This window comes from Molothrus aeneus, chromosome 1 (assembly GCF_037042795.1).
Source record: "Molothrus aeneus isolate 106 chromosome 1, BPBGC_Maene_1.0, whole genome shotgun sequence".
Classification (NCBI taxonomy): Eukaryota; Metazoa; Chordata; class Aves; order Passeriformes; family Icteridae; genus Molothrus; species Molothrus aeneus.
Genome location: NC_089646.1, coordinates 118101953 through 118118551, shown reverse-complemented (window position 1 = coordinate 118118551; position 16599 = coordinate 118101953). Strand labels below are relative to the sequence as shown.

General features: G+C 43.9%; 1 protein-coding gene and 4 non-coding genes across 5 annotated transcripts in view; 2 read left to right on the top strand and 3 right to left on the bottom strand.

Annotated features, from left to right (window-relative positions):
* The first annotated feature begins 1058 nt into the window (after nt 1-1058).
* On the top strand, nt 1059-1131 carry TRNAR-ACG (transfer RNA arginine (anticodon ACG)). The gene has a single exon. It is a non-coding gene; the product is annotated as a tRNA-Arg (tRNA).
* Nucleotides 1132-4655: 3524 nt separating this feature from the next.
* Nucleotides 4656-4746, bottom strand: TRNAY-GUA (transfer RNA tyrosine (anticodon GUA)). The gene is given in 2 exon segments: nt 4656-4691; nt 4710-4746. It is a non-coding gene; the product is annotated as a tRNA-Tyr (tRNA).
* A 1803-nt stretch (nt 4747-6549) lies between these two features.
* On the bottom strand, nt 6550-6622 carry TRNAR-ACG (transfer RNA arginine (anticodon ACG)). The gene has a single exon. It is a non-coding gene; the product is annotated as a tRNA-Arg (tRNA).
* Nucleotides 6623-6870: 248 nt separating this feature from the next.
* On the top strand, nt 6871-6961 carry TRNAY-GUA (transfer RNA tyrosine (anticodon GUA)). Its single transcript is given in 2 exon segments — nt 6871-6907; nt 6926-6961. It is a non-coding gene; the product is annotated as a tRNA-Tyr (tRNA).
* Nucleotides 6962-11827: 4866 nt separating this feature from the next.
* Nucleotides 11828-16599, bottom strand: part of DNAJC5B (DnaJ heat shock protein family (Hsp40) member C5 beta) — a 36297-nt gene continuing 31525 nt past the window's right edge. Inside the window, exon 4 of the mRNA XM_066546971.1 lies at nt 11828-11922. Within this exon, the coding sequence (XP_066403068.1) occupies nt 11828-11922 (95 nt within the window). The remainder of the gene's footprint in view (nt 11923-16599) is intronic.

Below are 16599 nucleotides of genomic sequence, written 5' to 3'. Positions count from 1 at the left end.
GAAGCTTGCATCTCACTGACATCAAGTTATTATCAGTGGTGGATCAACACATTTGACTGTCACAAGGTAAGCAAAGGGCTCAGAAAAGCAGGCAGCAAGTGTCAGGAAGAGGTCCTTAAGCTGAATCCAAAATGTCATAAATCACCGTCTCTTCTTGGAAAAGCAAAATCTATTTTGTGTGTGATTGATGAGTAAAAACTGGAAAACAAGTTCTGTGACCTTGTGGTCTTTGTGGAGCATATCAAGTGACCAAGACCACACAGCCACTTCTGCGAAGCACCAATGTGATGCTCTGTAAGAATTCAGAGGCAAAGCCTGTTCAGACAGTTCAAAGAGCATTATCTCTGGCAGCTGAGCTGCAGGAAAAAATTATGGGGTAGAGACCAAGAGTAATTCAGAGGTCAGGGCAGGAACCAACATGTGGACGTTTGTCAGGTGTGTTGTAACAGGAGAGGTACTGATGTGACAGTGGCATGAGGGCTGCCTGGAAGATGGGGTGCTGATGCTGGCTGCCTTCAGAGATGCTCTTATCCTTCAGAGCAAATCAGCTCTGTGTCAGTCCCTGCCCTCCAGGCTCTGTCTGTCTGACCTGGGGTCCTTCCTGGAGGCAGGGCCAGGCGTGGAGTGAAGGCTGGTCTGCTGTGGAGCTATGGAAGCAGCAGATTCCTGCTCCTTCTCCCACCAGCTGGGACTCCTCCTCCAGGCACCAGGGGAACAGGCAGGCTCTGTTGGCCCAAATGGCTGCTAGGGGCAGGCTGACAACAAGGGCATGACACATCTGCCAGAATTTGGGAATTGGATGACATTATGATGTTTTTCCTGTTTTCCTTTGAGCATAGATATTGCAGCAGGTGACACAATGGGACTTATTCTCAGCTTGGACTTGCAAAGTTTCTCCTCACAGTGAAGCAATATCAGGTATGGAGCTTGGACACGGATATTGGGATTTCCACTGTGCAACCTCTGCATTTTGGTGGTGCTGAGCATCGGAAAGAGCATCTCCCGGGTCCCTTTGGGAGATTATAGCACCACCCTCATGAGGGTTGAGGAACAGCTGGGGGCCAGTGGCGCAATGGATAACGCGTCTGACTACGGATCAGAAGATTGTAGGTTCGACTCCTACCTGGCTCGTTCTTTTCAATTTTACACTATTCTACTCCTTCTCGCCTTCCCAACCCCGATCTTCCCCCAGCTTCCCACCCACCCCAACTGTGCATAGGTGGAGGGAAAACTACGAAGCTTGGGTAATTAAAAACAAACAAACAAAAAATCTCAACAACCAAGCAGTTCAAAAGATGGAGATGTGATTTTGTGTTCATTTATTTTGATACTCACACATCCTGCTCATTTTGCTTGGGAACTTTCAATTGGGTCAACTCCACCTCCAGACTTATTTTTGAAAAGATGTTTTTACATGGCTCTTTCTCAACCCCACCGGGAACTTCCAATATTCACATCTATTCCCAGCATCCTCCAGTTTTCTACTGTCACACTCCAGCTTGGCTGACCCTGGAGGATGCTCATTTATCCAACTCCTCCTGCTGAAACAGGGCAGAGGAATGTGCCAAGGAGAAAAAAATCATGTCTAAGTGCCCAGGATGTGAGCTGGGAGAGCTGCTGATGGCTGGGTAACCCTGAAATCCCACTTAGCTCAGGTGAAGAGGAGGTGCAAAAAGAAACATGTATTTACAATATTCAAAATACATACACTGACAAAGAGCCCCTCAGTAAAGGAATAATAAAGTTTCAAGTACTAACAAAATCAGGAAAGTGCTCTCTTGTTTCCAGTGGTTTCCTACCTTTGCAATCAGCAGAACATCTTCTCTATGCATGTGCCACATATCTCAAACTGCATCCATCAGGAAGCACCTTGTTATGCAGGAACATTTTCACCAACTCTCCTTTGAAGTCCTTCAGGCAGACTGAAACTTTTTACCCTCATACTCCTATGAGATTTATTATGTTTTCCCTTTCTCCAGTAAAAGTGACAACTTTTGTTTGAAATACAAACAAACCTTTTCTTACAAGACAGGTCCTGAAAATTTCCTTTCTGTTGCAGCAGGTGTTCCCCTCTGTACCCATCAGGCTATTTAAAATCCCCTCATCCCTTGATTGCCTGAAGTGTCCTACTCTCGTAACCAATGTATCAGAGTGAAATGTTGTATGATTGGGGTTCTTATAATCTCTGGCATCTTCCATTATTAAGTGATAGAAATGATTGAATAGACTGTACACACAGAGCTCGTTATTGGCCCTTGCTGGAGACCAGATACAAAAATATTTATACGTTTGCAGGTGACTGTCAGTATTAACTTGCACCTAAATGAAGTATTTCACAGGTTACACTATTAAGCAAGCACTGAATAGTTTGCTACTGTAGTGAAAAGCATTTAGTACCTTTAGATCCATGAGCATGTCCTAGAAGAATGGGAAGCTGAGCCAAAAAGTCACATGAATGTAACAGGCTGTAGCTCATGAGGCAGAATAGGTGCTTAGCATAAAGGAAGTCCTGAGACCAGGACATTTTGTGAGGGTTTTTGGTTTTGCTCTTTTTCTTTCCTGGCTTTCATTATCCCTCAGGAGTATTACACTCTTACACAGAAATGCATGTCAATACTTTCTGAGTGGGTGGGAAAGAAAAAATATCTTGGAGGTGGAGACAAAGGGAGAAAAGAGATGATCCCTTCTCTTGAAGAAAGTCTGTGCATGCTTTTATTTTGGAAACTATCCTTTAGGAGAAGTGAAAAGAGTTGCCACCAAATCAGTGAAAAAGAGCAAATGAGTATAGAGACGTATATATAGGAAGGGGTGAATCTTGGGAATAAAATAAATCTCTGGCCCTAAATAGAGTCTGTCCCACACCAGGGAATGGCACAGGGATGTGATTTTGGACTGTGGATTCAGATTTGACTGCTAGTGAGTTTGAAGTTGTGTGGATAACAGACAGCTAAGGAAATAGATGTGTTTCCTCAATTTGTGCTCACTGAGGTGCCTCTGTTCTCTAAAAGGCAAGTTTTCATGCCTGGGTTCCTCATGGGACAGCTCCTGAGAGGGATACACTGCACCATGCTGGAGGAGAAGGGAAGAAAATGTTGTTGGTGGTGTCTGTGTGCGTGTCCACACACATGCACAAAAGCACACTAATTAATGAAGGGGTATCTGGGGCCAGGGACAAAATGCACAAAGAGAAGCAGTGTGCAGGTTTGACTCCTCCTGAGCTTCATAAATCTGTTTCCCTGCTGATAATCTTGCTTGTACGATATTCCCACAGAGAGTGGGTCTTCCTTGCTCTCATATCTGAAATCTATCCCAGAGAAACACTCCCACTCAGAGAGAAGACTCACCCAAGCTTCTGTTGAAGGAGAAAACTTCACTTCCATTCTCCCCCTGCTATGCAGACAGATTTGGACACTTTCAGACACGTTTACTCTCTCCAGGAGCTGCTGCCAAGCATGTTTTTCTGCACCCCACGTAGCACCTGTAATGGAAAAGAAGACTTGAAGGAAAAAGGAACAATAGAAGACAGGAGAGAAAAAAGCAGAGTATGAGTGCTGGCTCTCTTATTAACTATGTCCAAAGCAAGCCCATGTCTGTCTGCATTAAACCCCTTCTGTGTAAAGACCTCTATGACCCCTCTCCCTCTGCTCCACATTCTGCTGGAAGATCCCATGTCACCCTTTTTGGCACATCTAAAGAACCAAACATCACATCTGTTGCCTTAAGTCAAGAGACAGTGGAGGACTTTCATCCACTCCTATCAGCCGGGGTGCTCACAGCCCTCCTTTGTAAGGATTATCTGGCATCACAGAAAGCCCAATCAGTACAGATTGTTTGGCATCACATAAAGCAACATGCAAAATGAGGAGAGACTGTCCAGAGTGGAACACAAAGGATCACCATGGGAAAGAAGACCTAACAAAACTAGCTAAGACTGAACTAAGTTATTTTATTAATTATTTTTGGCTTCATATACAAGGATCCTAAATATATGTTATTAAACTGAGATGGGATCTCATTAAGTCATTCATATAAGTATCTTAGAGGTGGGTGCCATGAAGATGGTGCCAGACTCTTTTCAGCAGTGCCCAGTGACAGGACAAGGAGCAATGTCCATAAACTAAAATTCCAGCTCCATAAACAGAAATTCCAGCTCAACATGAGGAAGAACTTCCTTACACTGAGGGTGGCAGAGCACTGGAACAGACTGCTGAGGGAGGTAATGGACTCTCCTTCTCTGGAGACATTCCTGTGGATGCATTCCTGTGTAAACTGCTCTAGGTGACTCTACCCCCCCTCAGCAGGGGGGTCTACAGAGGTCCGTCCAATCCTAACAATTCTGTGGTTATGATATTGTGTTATCCATTAAAACTCATTAAAAAATAATAAATAATAGTTTTATATCAAACGTAATAATAACTAATATTTTTATGGAAAACAACAAAGCACTTCCAAAAGCATCGCTGCAAGACGTGTATCAGTATTTACTGCAGGGCGGCTATTTCTTTGCAGTGTTTTCTCTTTTTTGTTTCCCCTCAGGAGAGAATAAAAAAAGGTGAATTGCTGGTGTATCACACGTGTTTGTAAACGGCTCTAGGAGCGTCTTCCTGAGCGGGAGCGCGGCCGCGCTCCGGCCCCAGAGTAAAAAACATACTGTCTCCTTCGAGCCGGAATCGAACCAGCGACCTAAGGATTCCCGTGGGGCGCAGCCTCTACAGTCCTCCGCTCTACCAGCTGAGCTATCGAAGGGACATGGCCGCCGCCCCCCAGCGGCCGCACAAGCCACCGCCCAGCCCCGCCCCGGGCACAGCTCTGCGCATGCTCCCGGCAGCCTCGGCCCTCACGAGGGAGAGAGGCGGGAAGGGGGGTTCATGACTGGGCAGCGGCCGCGGCTGGGTCAGGGAGTCAGCTAATGGCGCCACTAACTCTCCACTTCTACCTACGAATGTGGAGAGTGGAGGTTTGACTCTGCCTGGGCCGTGTGTTTTTTTGCCATGCGTCGAGAAGCAAAAGCAGGGCCCCTCACAACAACACACACACACATCACTTCCAGGTGTTGGTAGCACTCATGAGATACCACAGTTATTTATTCATATTCCTGTGAACCACTTCTTCTGGGACATGTGAATCCACACACTGCTTTGTCCAGTTCTGTGGGATTCAGCACAGGAAAGACATGGAGCGAGTCCAGAGGAGGGACACCAAGTGATCAGAGGGTAGAAGCAACTCTCCTATGAAGTCAGGCTGAGAGAATTTTGGTCGTTCAGCCTGGAGATGGCTCCCAGGAGACTTCAGAGCACCTTCCACTACCTAAAGGGGTTCCAGCAGAGCTGGAAGGGACTTTTTCCATGGGTGTGTAGTAACAGGACAAGGGTAATGGCTTTGAACTGAAAGAAGGTGGGCTCAGACTGGATAGAAGGAAAAATTTTTTTACAGTGAGTTTCATGAAAACACTGGAAGAGGTAACCTGGAAAGGTGGCAAATGTCCTCTCCCTGAAAACATCCAAGGTCTAGGGCTCTGAGCAACCTGATTGAGTTGAAGATAGCCAGTGCCCCTGCTCATTGTGGAAGGTTGGAAGTAGGTAACCTTTAAAGGTCCCTTTCAACCCAAACCATTCTGTGATTTGATAACTGGCTACTCTGAAGCTATGGTGTGCTCTTCAATCTAAACATTGGGAATGCCTTCCTTGCCTCTCCTGCTTGCAAACTCTTCTTCATACACTGCATAGCCTTTATGTAAATGAAAATGTTTGGGTTTTGTTGCAAAATCACACACTTTTCATGCAACTGCACAGCACGGATCTTCTCGCACTTCTGAAGACTAAGGGATAATTAGGATGTAAACAACATTCCTAATTACAGCAGGGTTGCTTGCTGCCTTCAGAGACCTCCTGGTGGTTTTCTTTGATGTCACCTGTGGGAGTAACCTCAGAATGTCAGGCCAATGTGGAGTACACTGCTCTGCTCCTCTCCCAGGGCCAGAGGGTTTCTCCCCTGTGTAATGTAATGGTGTGTTAATCGGGGTAATTTGAAAAAAAAAAAATTGAAAAATTTAAGCCTACAGTGGTGTTTTGCTTTGGAAAACACAGCACTACCAGGCAGACAAATGGGGTTAAATCACAGAATTCTAAGGGTTGGAAGGGACCTTACAGATCATTTGGTCTGAACCTGCCTGTCAGGGACAGGGACACCTCCCACCAAGATACACTTGTCTTGTTCAGGCTTTATCAGGCCTTGCTCAAGGCCTAATCCTGATCCTGAACACTGCCAGAGCTGGGAGCCCCACAGCCTCCCTGGGAAACCTACTGCAGTGTCTCACCAGCCTGACAGCAAAGAATTTCTTCCTAATCTCTAATCTAAATTTCCCCTCTCATTTTGTACCTGCTGCTCCTTGTCCTGTCACTCCCGTTCCTGACGAAGTCAGGATGATGAGATCAGGTGAGAAAAAGAAAAGAGAAATCTAAGAAGCCAGGATGGTGAGATCAGAAGGAAAACCATGACCCCCTCAGCGCGCGATCACGGCTAAGAACAAAAAAAAAAAAAAAAGCAATGCGAGCCAGGCAGGAGTCGAACCTACAATCTTCTGATCCGTAGTCAGACGCGTTATCCATTGCGCCACTGGCCCCACACGTACAGGGGCCTTCCCCACTGTTTTGTATACTCGAGTGCAAGGGCGCCGCACACCCCCCCCGCATCCCCGGGCACCCCTCACGGCCCGGGTCCCGTCCCGCCCTTCTGACAGGGGGCGCTCCCGGCCTTCCCGCCCTGCCCCGCGATCGGCCGTAGGGCCCGCCCGAAGACGCTGCGTGCTGCGCATGCGCGGGGCGGGCCAGCTGCGATCTTGGTGCGCGGCGGCGAACTGAATGGCAGGTCCCTTCGATAGCTCAGCTGGTAGAGCGGAGGACTGTAGCGGTTACGCCCCACGGGAATCCTTAGGTCGCTGGTTCGATTCCGGCTCGAAGGAGACGCTTAGTTTTTTTTTTTCTCCCTTCCATGCAAACATCCTCTTTAGCAATTGTCTCTTTAGCCTTTGGCAGATACAGTTGCTTTTCTAGAAGAGTTCCAGCCGCATCGTAAACCGAGCCTGTGCACTGTGTCTCACTTTCAGGAGCGACTGTTCCTGTGGGAGCAGAGAATGCTGAGCCTAATGCAGGACTGCCAACACCTCCTGAATTTCTAAAGGAAAACAAGATGTGTGCTCATACTCCAACGTGTCACAAAGCAAGTCAGTGCAGGAGGATACCGGCTGACATCCCTTTGTGTCATCGCAGTTAATTAGGATGTTGAAATTCCAAAGGTCATTTTTCCAAGTCTCCTCTCTTCCAAATGTCTAGACACTGTTTTTACAGCATAAGGCTGTATCTGCACATACTGCCACAAAAGGAACACATTTTCTTATCCAGCCAACTGAAGTGTTCAAGTCCAGGCTGGACAGGACACATCCCTGCCCATGGCCAGGGGTTGGAACGGAATGATATTTAAGGTCCCTTCCTACCCAGCCCATTCTAAGATTAGCATGTACTGACTCTCGCCTTTAGCTGAAAATTGTGTGTCCTTACTGGGTCTATCTGTTATAGGTGTCAGCTACCACACCTATAAGTTGTCCCATCTTACTGTCTTCCCAGCCCTGGGACAGGTGAAACTGGCACATAGAACTAAGTCCTCTTGTCTGAAACTCTCTACCCATTCATCTCTCAAAGTGAAAGGAGAAGCCAGATGTGATGAGATGAGAGAGCTGACTTCAGTTTGTGGAGGGAAGGAAAGGGGTTGTGGTCATCTGTGGTCTTTCTCCCTGGTTTGTAACAGCACACTCTTTTCTCTTCTACAGGAAATGATAACATAGGAAAAATCAGTAATTTTAACTGTGCTCAGTTTAGCATTCTTCTTCAATTCTTTTTAATGATTTTATTCTACAAAGAGGCAGATATGTAATTCTTTTTGACTGCAATCATATTGGTATTCATTCTTATACAAGGTAGGCAATCAAATTAAGTGACATGCAATTATGTTTGAAGTTTTTTGTATTAAGCATTGTGGCTTATCCCACAAACTTGTTGTGGAGAGTGAAAGTGCACAAACTGCCTAAATAACTAGTTACATGATGGTACACCTAAATCGTCTATGCTGCCTCTTCTGTTTGGAGTTTTGAGTGAATCTGGGTATATGTTAATATCTAAGCACACAAAGGAACGGATCTTTGAGGATACATACAGCCAAAACAGCTGCTCCTTGTCCATTTTTCAAATGCTTGGGCTTTTGTGGTCACAGAGGCTGAATACCAGCCTAGTGACAAATATTCCTGTCTTGTAGCATGCCCAGATATTCTGGCACTCTGTGCTGGCTCTTGAACAGATGCAGAGTGAGGTGCTGGATTTCTCAGGATGCCTGCTGTTGTCCTCAGCAGCACCATGGTTCCGCTCTCTGCACACACCTTTTGCAGGGGAAAATTGTTCCTTAGAGATGCTGATTCCAGTGAAACTACTGTGTTACATCACTTTGTCACACTGATGATTTCTTTTACAAGCATTCTGCATTAAGTAAAGGATTTACAATGTGAGGCCATGGGTCTGGCTGCTTTGCATGGGTGGGCACATCTGCTGCAATCCAAGAGCAAGTTCCTCTTCGGGGAAACCCTGAGCTGTCATTTGACACTTGCCAGGGAGCAAAGCCATAACTTGGGCCAGCTGTCGCAACAGCTTCTCTAGCTGTTACTGGAATTAAGTTGTTGATAGTGTGGCAAGGTAAAGGGAGTGCTACAATTCATGCATACAACCTTTATTAGTCAGAGTGATTGACAGCCAAGGTAGATTTGAATACATGGAAGTTTACATATAAATAAATGTAGCAAAACAGAAATAAATCAAGAATATGTACATTTTGACAAGACTTCTGGGTGTGCAACTGAACTGTACACAAAAGCAGATAATGTTAGCATGTGTTCATTTTAGGAACGTTTCTGAAAAGCAAACAGAGTAAAAGCACATTGAAGAGCTAAGTCCTGAAATCCTTCATCATTCTATCTCCACATGTCCTCAGAATACTGATCTTCACATCAATGAGAGACACAAATGCTTTGGTACTTTAAAAACTAAGTTACCTATTTGAAATTAAACCATGATTTCAGACACTCAAATCTTTAAGCTGCAGGTCCTGGACAACCCCCTCAGAGGCTTGGTCACAGGTTTCTTCTGAGATTTTTTGCTAACTGACATGTTAACTAATGCATTGTGGCTCTTCTGTACAGAGCCCTGTGTCTGTAAAACATGCAGCAGCTTGTCCATCTTTGCTTCACACTGTGAGATCCAGCCATAAATCTTTCCCAAGAAAAGGCTCTCATTTAGAAAGTGTAAATAAGAACCACATGACTTGTGGTACATCTCAAGCCCATGGAGAAAATTTCCTTGGTTTTGGTGAACTTTGGCGATGGCCCTCTAGACCCATCAGAGGTGTTGCGTGTGAAAAAAATTCCCCAGTTGCTTTTGCTATTATGGGATTCGCTTCTTCCTCCCTAGCTTTGGGCCTGCTCTGTAGCTGTTGTTGAAATCAAGGGTGCAATTCCCAATGACTTTCATGGGAAAAGTAGGATGGATTTCATATGGGAAAGGATTCCACATATAAAACACAGCTTTACACCAGACTTTTCTCCCAGTGCCTCTTTCAGCTCTCTGGTGGAAATAGTCACTAGGTAACATTTGGACATTTTCACACTAAATTTCCCTACCAGACAGTGAAACTTAGGAAATTACTTCACCTGCAGATTTGTTATGTACTATGTGCTCTCCCTACTCCTTCACTGGGGATAACATCCTACGCCAGAACAAACACCCTGAAAAGGGGAATAGTGGAGAAAGGCAAAAGAGGAGTGCCCAGTCTCTGGGCTCTGCCCATCTCACAGCACTCCAGAGCTTTCTGATCCATCCCCTTGACAGGAAGATGTGCAGCACTGGGCTACCACTGGAAAGACAAGCCTCTGGGGTCATGCCTCCTCAGTGGCAGAATGGTGGCACCTGCCCCCTCTCCTGGCACTGCTGGGTTGGATGGGCACATCCTCAATGGGCAGGTAGGATGGTGGTCTGGAATTATGTACACACGAGTGGTTTCCAAAACCATTGCAACTGAGGACAAAGAGGAGCCTGTGGGTAGGAGGGAAGTGAGTGCCTGTGCACTCTGGTCATGTCAGCATCTTCCCTCATTTCTGAAGAAGAAAACCAGGGCCATTTCTGAGGGCAGTGTGCATGTTGGCCGTCCTCAGTGCCTGCGTCCAGGGAACAGATATATAACTGGAACAGCAAGTAATGGTCTTGAAAATATCCTTGTGTTATGGGACTTTTTAAGAAACATTGAAAGTAGTATGTCTTGACTTTGAAGTTACAGCTGGTTCTATAAAACACATTCTTTTCCCAATATATTTAGATGAATGACATTTGATGTCAAAAGTGAGAATAGAAGGAAGATAATAATGTTTCACAACTCTGGGATCCAATTTTAAGAAAGGGAACAACACTTTCAGCTAGTTATATATTCACAAGTCTGTATAATTTAGTGGAACATTGTGACCCCCCCTTTAGACCACAGCATGCAAAAATAGCAAATACACAGAACTGACAATGATTGATGTAAAATGATCAATAAGGAGAAATTCTGCTGCCTCAGGCTTAAACTACTATGTCAAATCAGTGAGGTGCTAAGCTTAAGATTTAAGAGGTATTCCTTTAGCTCTTACAAATTAGTGGCCTAAGTTCTTCATGCTTCCTTTAGCCATGCCCACATGTATCTCCACTGATTTGTGCAGTGGTGCACCTGAACATACACCTCATTCCTGCCTCTTTATTTAAAATTATGCCATGTGCTCTTAAAGCCCCTGTGCCCAGAAGGGAGGTTTCAGTCTTACCCCAATGAGCTGCTGAGGAGGACGGTCACTCCTTTGCTGCTTGCTTTCCCTGCCAAGTCCTTGCTGCTCCCACAGCCCCAGTGCCTGTGCTGGTGTGGTGGCTCCCAGCCCAGTGCCAGCAGGGCAGCAGGGCCACGAGCCAAGGGCACGGTGCAGTAAGCCAGCTGGCAGAAAGCTGTTGGCTGGGAACCAAAAGGAGGAGCTTTGCCACAGGCTCCTGGGAGGACGAGAGAGGCTCTGGGACAGCCCAGGGTTTGTCTCATGGGTTTGCAGCTTTTGCTGGGGAAGATACAGAGCCTATGTGTGCTTCTGGATGAGGCTCCTGGATTTGGAGTGACCTGCACTGTAACAACCATCAGAAAAATCTCCTAGCACTTTGTCTTGGCTCAGGATTTATAACTGCCAGAGCTGGGTCCCAGCAAGCCACTAGCTGCCCTCCAAAGAGCACTTCTTCTCTGGGAAGGAGAGCCCCATCTGTCGTGCCAACAACTTTCTCTCTGAGACCTGCTGAAGAGCACTTGTGGGGCTCCCTCACAGGAATGTTTCCCGTCCAGCAAAACTGCTGCATCCAGGGAAAGTTCCTGGGGCAGGGACAGCCAGTGTGTCCATAAAGGGAGTCACGACTGCGTCTGGGAGGTGAAACTACAGATGCAGGCTGGGAGAAGGCCAGCTATCCCAAAGGAAATATTATTAGAGGAAAAGACAATTTGAAGCTGTGAGAGACCAGCATGCTCTGTACAGGCCATGGGTATATCCCTACACAGTGCAGGTATCAACCTATTGGAAGTAGCATAGAGCCAGACTCTGCCTTGGTAGGAAATTACTCTCAGGTTACTTTTTATTAGCTTAAAGACAACTGTGAACACAGGCTGCAGGACTTATCTCATGTTTTTCTCACTGTGAGAGTCAGTGAGAAGCTCAGCAGGTCCCTGGCCTGCCCTAGGACTCAGTGTGGTAGCTCCGGTGGCTGTCCCCAATCAGTTGTGTCTTCTCAGTGACGTTAGTCGGCTGAAGCGTAATAGGAGTTTCTCCATCTAAATTGGAGAGGACAACAAAGATTACTTTAAGAACCCTTCACTTGCTACCAAAGTCAGATTTCTTGTTAGCACCACAACATTTCATTTGCTCTTCTGGTTACAGCTGTGTGGATACCAACAAGGTGACATTGCCCACACCAAGCCTACAAATGCTCTTCCTCCTAGTCCTCATACAATGGCAGATTTCTGGGTGTTGCTGCTGCTGTTAGACTGGACATTTGCTCTGCCTGGTTCTTGGCAGAGCTTGCAGGCTAAAGGTTCCTGCCTGTTCTAATAGCAAGTGCTTGTTCCTACAAATGGCTGAATATAATCAGAGCTATTGTGAGTCAGCAAGCACTAACCTTGACAGTGTTTGTGAAAATGGGACAGAAATGAGTCTTGAAGAAGGCAGAGTTAACAGTAAAGAAGGAGGAGAGTTAAAAGGAAAAAATACGTGAGCAGTAATAGTAATACACTTGAGCGGAGAGAAATCATATCTATCCTGAAAGCCAGCTAGTTAAATAAAAATGTTAAATTGAATTTGAAGTCTTATGTAATGTATATGCAATAGGACTCTGGGAATTACTATTTTAATGAATTTGGAACTGCCAAAACTTCATATTATCACTCTATAAATCCTTACTGCTGTGTACTTTCTCACTCCGTGCAAGTTTGTATTTGCTTTTCCAATATATCTATAAAAATTCATTTGTTGTAGAGTGGAGGAAAGTAGAAGTGAAGTCTTTACAGAGTTTGATGGCTACTGTGTTCCGTCTGATAAAGAACAAGGTTTAGAAAGTGCAGTAAGCCAGCTTCTTCTGGGCCTCTTTCCAACCCACATGTTTTTTGGAGGGAGGGAAGTACTCAGGTCTCAGAGACTGACTTTTACAAGTTCAGCCATCTTAGTGAAATGTTTCGTATGAAAACTTTGGACTGTCTATATCTTGATACTAACAAAGTCTTCACAGTAATCAAATACAAATTATGACTTTTTTTGCCAAATGACCAAATGTTCAGGGAAAAAAATCTCATCTGACATTTCCTTCTGTTTACATGACAGTTGATGGGATGAATCATGGGCAAAAGATGTAATGTACAGGAGTAACTTAACCCAGAGCAGGAATCTAATTGCATGCCATACGGCTTCCACTCAGTGGGGGTAGAACAACTTTGACTCTGTCAAGGTGAAAGGCAAGAATGATTAAATGCCAAGCAGCTTCTCTGTATGGGCAATTCCATATTTAGACACAAGGTCAAAGACAGACGTGTTTCATAACTTCTAAAAGTCTATGAGTAATTAATGCTTTGAGCTCAGCTCAGGCTCATATTAGTTTGGCAGTTCCAATCCATTTTTAAGTTGCTGTGTGTTTTCTAGATTTCTGAGCAGCATTCTCTCCCACCCACTTCTGCCTCCAAGTTGTTCATTTTCTGGAAGATTGTTGATGGAGGGCAGAGATTAGCAGTTCATTTTGCTGTGATACCCAGGTGTGCAACAGGAGAGCAGGACCCACTGCAAATCTGTCGCCTTGCCTCCAGCTGATCTGCAGACAGCTCTTAGCTGACACCCTCACCAAGCATTTTGCTGCTTGGACCCTTCTAAGATTTATTATAGGGTTTTTTAGCAGAACAAGGACCCATAGCATAATAAACTGTACAAATATAGTCTGCTAATGGCAAGCTGCAGAATGGAGGTGAGGCAGAATTCACAGTTTAAACTGCCTTCTATAGATAGCTCCTGCTCACTGTTCGCCTACATTTGTATCATATGAAGTGTGGAGGAGACAATGAAGTGATAAAAACTTTTTGCTTCTGAGTTGGGAAAGTATTTTTTCTACTCAGCTTCTTTTATTCTTGTCCTTTTTTTTTTCTCTCCCAGAATTCATTTTCTGTAAAATAAAAGTTGGTCTAGAAATGCCTTGCTTTGTTCTTACAACGATAACCGAACAGGAGAGAACAGACCTGCCAAACTGCTTTGAGTGCATCATTACAGCCTGAAGTACAAAGGCAATCCAAATTCCAATGCCACCTCCTCCGGGAACACAAAAGTTAACAAAAATTTTGCCATCAACTTCAGTGGAAGCAAAATCTGTCAACCTGCCCCATGTGTGTGGGAAAGTGATGAAGTGTTGCACGTGTCTGTGCTGCAGACAAGCGAGTGATACTTCCCTCTGCCAGTGCATTTTGACAGGTTACCTATAACAACATGGCAGGATACCACAGATTACCTTATTTTGCACCTTTCTAATGTCATGTTTGATCTGAAACACTAAAAAATGTCATCTTTAAAATGTAGTAGCCCAAACGAAACATTTAATTTTTCGTTTTCTGCTCTATATAAGGTCAGAGTCCTCTGGTACAAATCAATAGTTATGAGGAGAAATCCTTGTAAGCTAAGTATGTGCCAGGGCTTGCAAGCCCCTAATTTCCTTTAGTTCTGATGGTCATCTTACCCCTGGAAATACATGCTGTAAAACAAAGCTCTCAAGGGAGACATTGAACTAGCTGAGCACTAGAACTAGTGACATTTATTTGACTAAACCCTTTTTCTAGAGGAATATGAATTCCCCTAGATTTTTTTTTTCTAGAGAAATAGAAAATCAACAGAATTGAAGCATGATTATGTTGATTTCAGTGGCAACTCACTTTGCTCTTACATTTTAGGGAATGGATCACTGAACCTTTGGTCTCACACCTCTTTCTTTTTCACTAATAATTATGTTTTATGGTATGTTAGTATGAGGAATGAAATCAACTCTGTAAAACGTTAATTGTGTTATTGAGAAATGTGAGGAACTGAAAAATTATTCTAGTCATGCCAGTTTGACATGGCAGTTGAGGTCTAAATCTCAAGTCCTTTGGGCAGTGCAGCCAGCAGCAGGCAGCTCCCATTGAGCACAACTACTAAGGGCTCAGTCTCAGAGCTTTGTAGCATCAGGAATTTTGATGCTTTATCAATGATGCATTCCTCAGAAAAACAATGGCTGATTAAAAAAATATTTGGATAGTTTTTAGTGGGGCCTTAGCTTGAAAAATCTACATTTGACCTCAGTGAGAAGTTCTGGTTAGCAATACTGTAGATGCTGGGGACAGCAGGAAGCAGAGAAATTAATTACTGGCTGGAATGCTCAGTCTGTGCTCAGAGGGCATGCAAAGAACTTGGATCCTAATAGAATCTCCTCTTCCAAAATTAAATCTGCTGCACAAGTGATTCTGAATTACACAGTTTGTTTCTGAATTACATACAGGAACATTTCTATTATTTACCTAAAGGAAGGCATGAGTATTAATTTCTATGGCTCAACATTCAAAAAAGCCCAGTCTTTGCTATTCTAAAAGTCAGCTGTGTCTTTCTGGCCAGCATGCCTGAAGTTGGGATGACAAGGGAAGAAGGAAGGGAGGCAGCACACTTTGATCTGGTTGTCATTCTTTTTTTTTTCCTAAATGCATAGCCTGTTTTCCTTTCATCTGCAGAAAAGATGCTCGTGCTACTCTTTGTCATAAAGCTTTTATTTTATTCCTTATGTGTTGATCTCTTCTAAAATAAAGAGAATTCTGCTTTACTGAGACTTGCTGGTTTTGATTAGGAGGAAAATGTAGCCAGACTGAAGAGGATGGTAGGAAAGGTATAAAGATCTAGTTTCCTTCAGACCCTACCTATGTATTTAATACTGTCTTCCAAATACTTAAAACATGAAATTCCATATTATGTTATTTTTTCAGACTGGTACTTTGCTAAGCATTTAAAATTAATTTTTAATTTGGTCTCAGTGGGACTCAGTGGGAGTAAAGGGATGTCAAGGGGGCCTAAAATTAAAGAATACCAATACCTTCTGGTACCTGTGCCAGAAAGAAAGAGCACCAGGGAATTTTGTTCTGGATTTTGAGGGAGAATTAAAATAAATATAATCCAAATTAAAAATAAACAAATTAAGAAAATGGGCAGAAATTAAGCATTCTGATTCTTCAAAGGTCCATACTTCTACTTTAGAATTGGCTTTGGTATCAGAGACTCATGAAGAACAAGACCCACTTTAGATTTGCACTTTTCAGGTGCCTAATGTTTTAAAGTTTATTAGTTTTGTCTCAAGGTATTATGGTTAAAAATACTTCTGTGTTGGGAAAAAATACTTTCCCAACTCAGAAGTTTTCACAAGTAGTTTTTATTGCCTTTGCAGAGACTGATTAAGTATGATCAATTTTTAAGCTGACTGTGTTTACCTTGATATGCCTCTAGGCAAAATCAGTTTAAAAACACCACCACACATTGGCATAGCAGTTATAAAAATAGCATTTGTTTCAACTACTACAAGTGTTTTGTTACATATTTGTGGAAGGGTAAATTTGTGTGAAAATTTGGGAGGGAAAATTTTCTTACTGCTAAGGGAACATGACATTTGCAATCTGGCAGTGCTATTTTAAGCATAATAAACATAAGAATATAACAGTATAAGATCTTCCATAACAATGGAAGAGAAAATGAGTGAGCTGACTTGGGTCCTTCCTAATAAAAAAACCATAATCTTAATCATAGTTTATGTACATTTGCAACTGAAAAGTGTCTCCAGTCCTTCCCTGGTACCTTGGGTTCTTATTGCTGGAGCAAGGGTCACTGCATCTCTCACTCTGTACATATCTATCCAGTTTGAGGTGTTTCTGCTTCCCCTGAATATGAAGGCAAAACTGCCCCACTTTGGC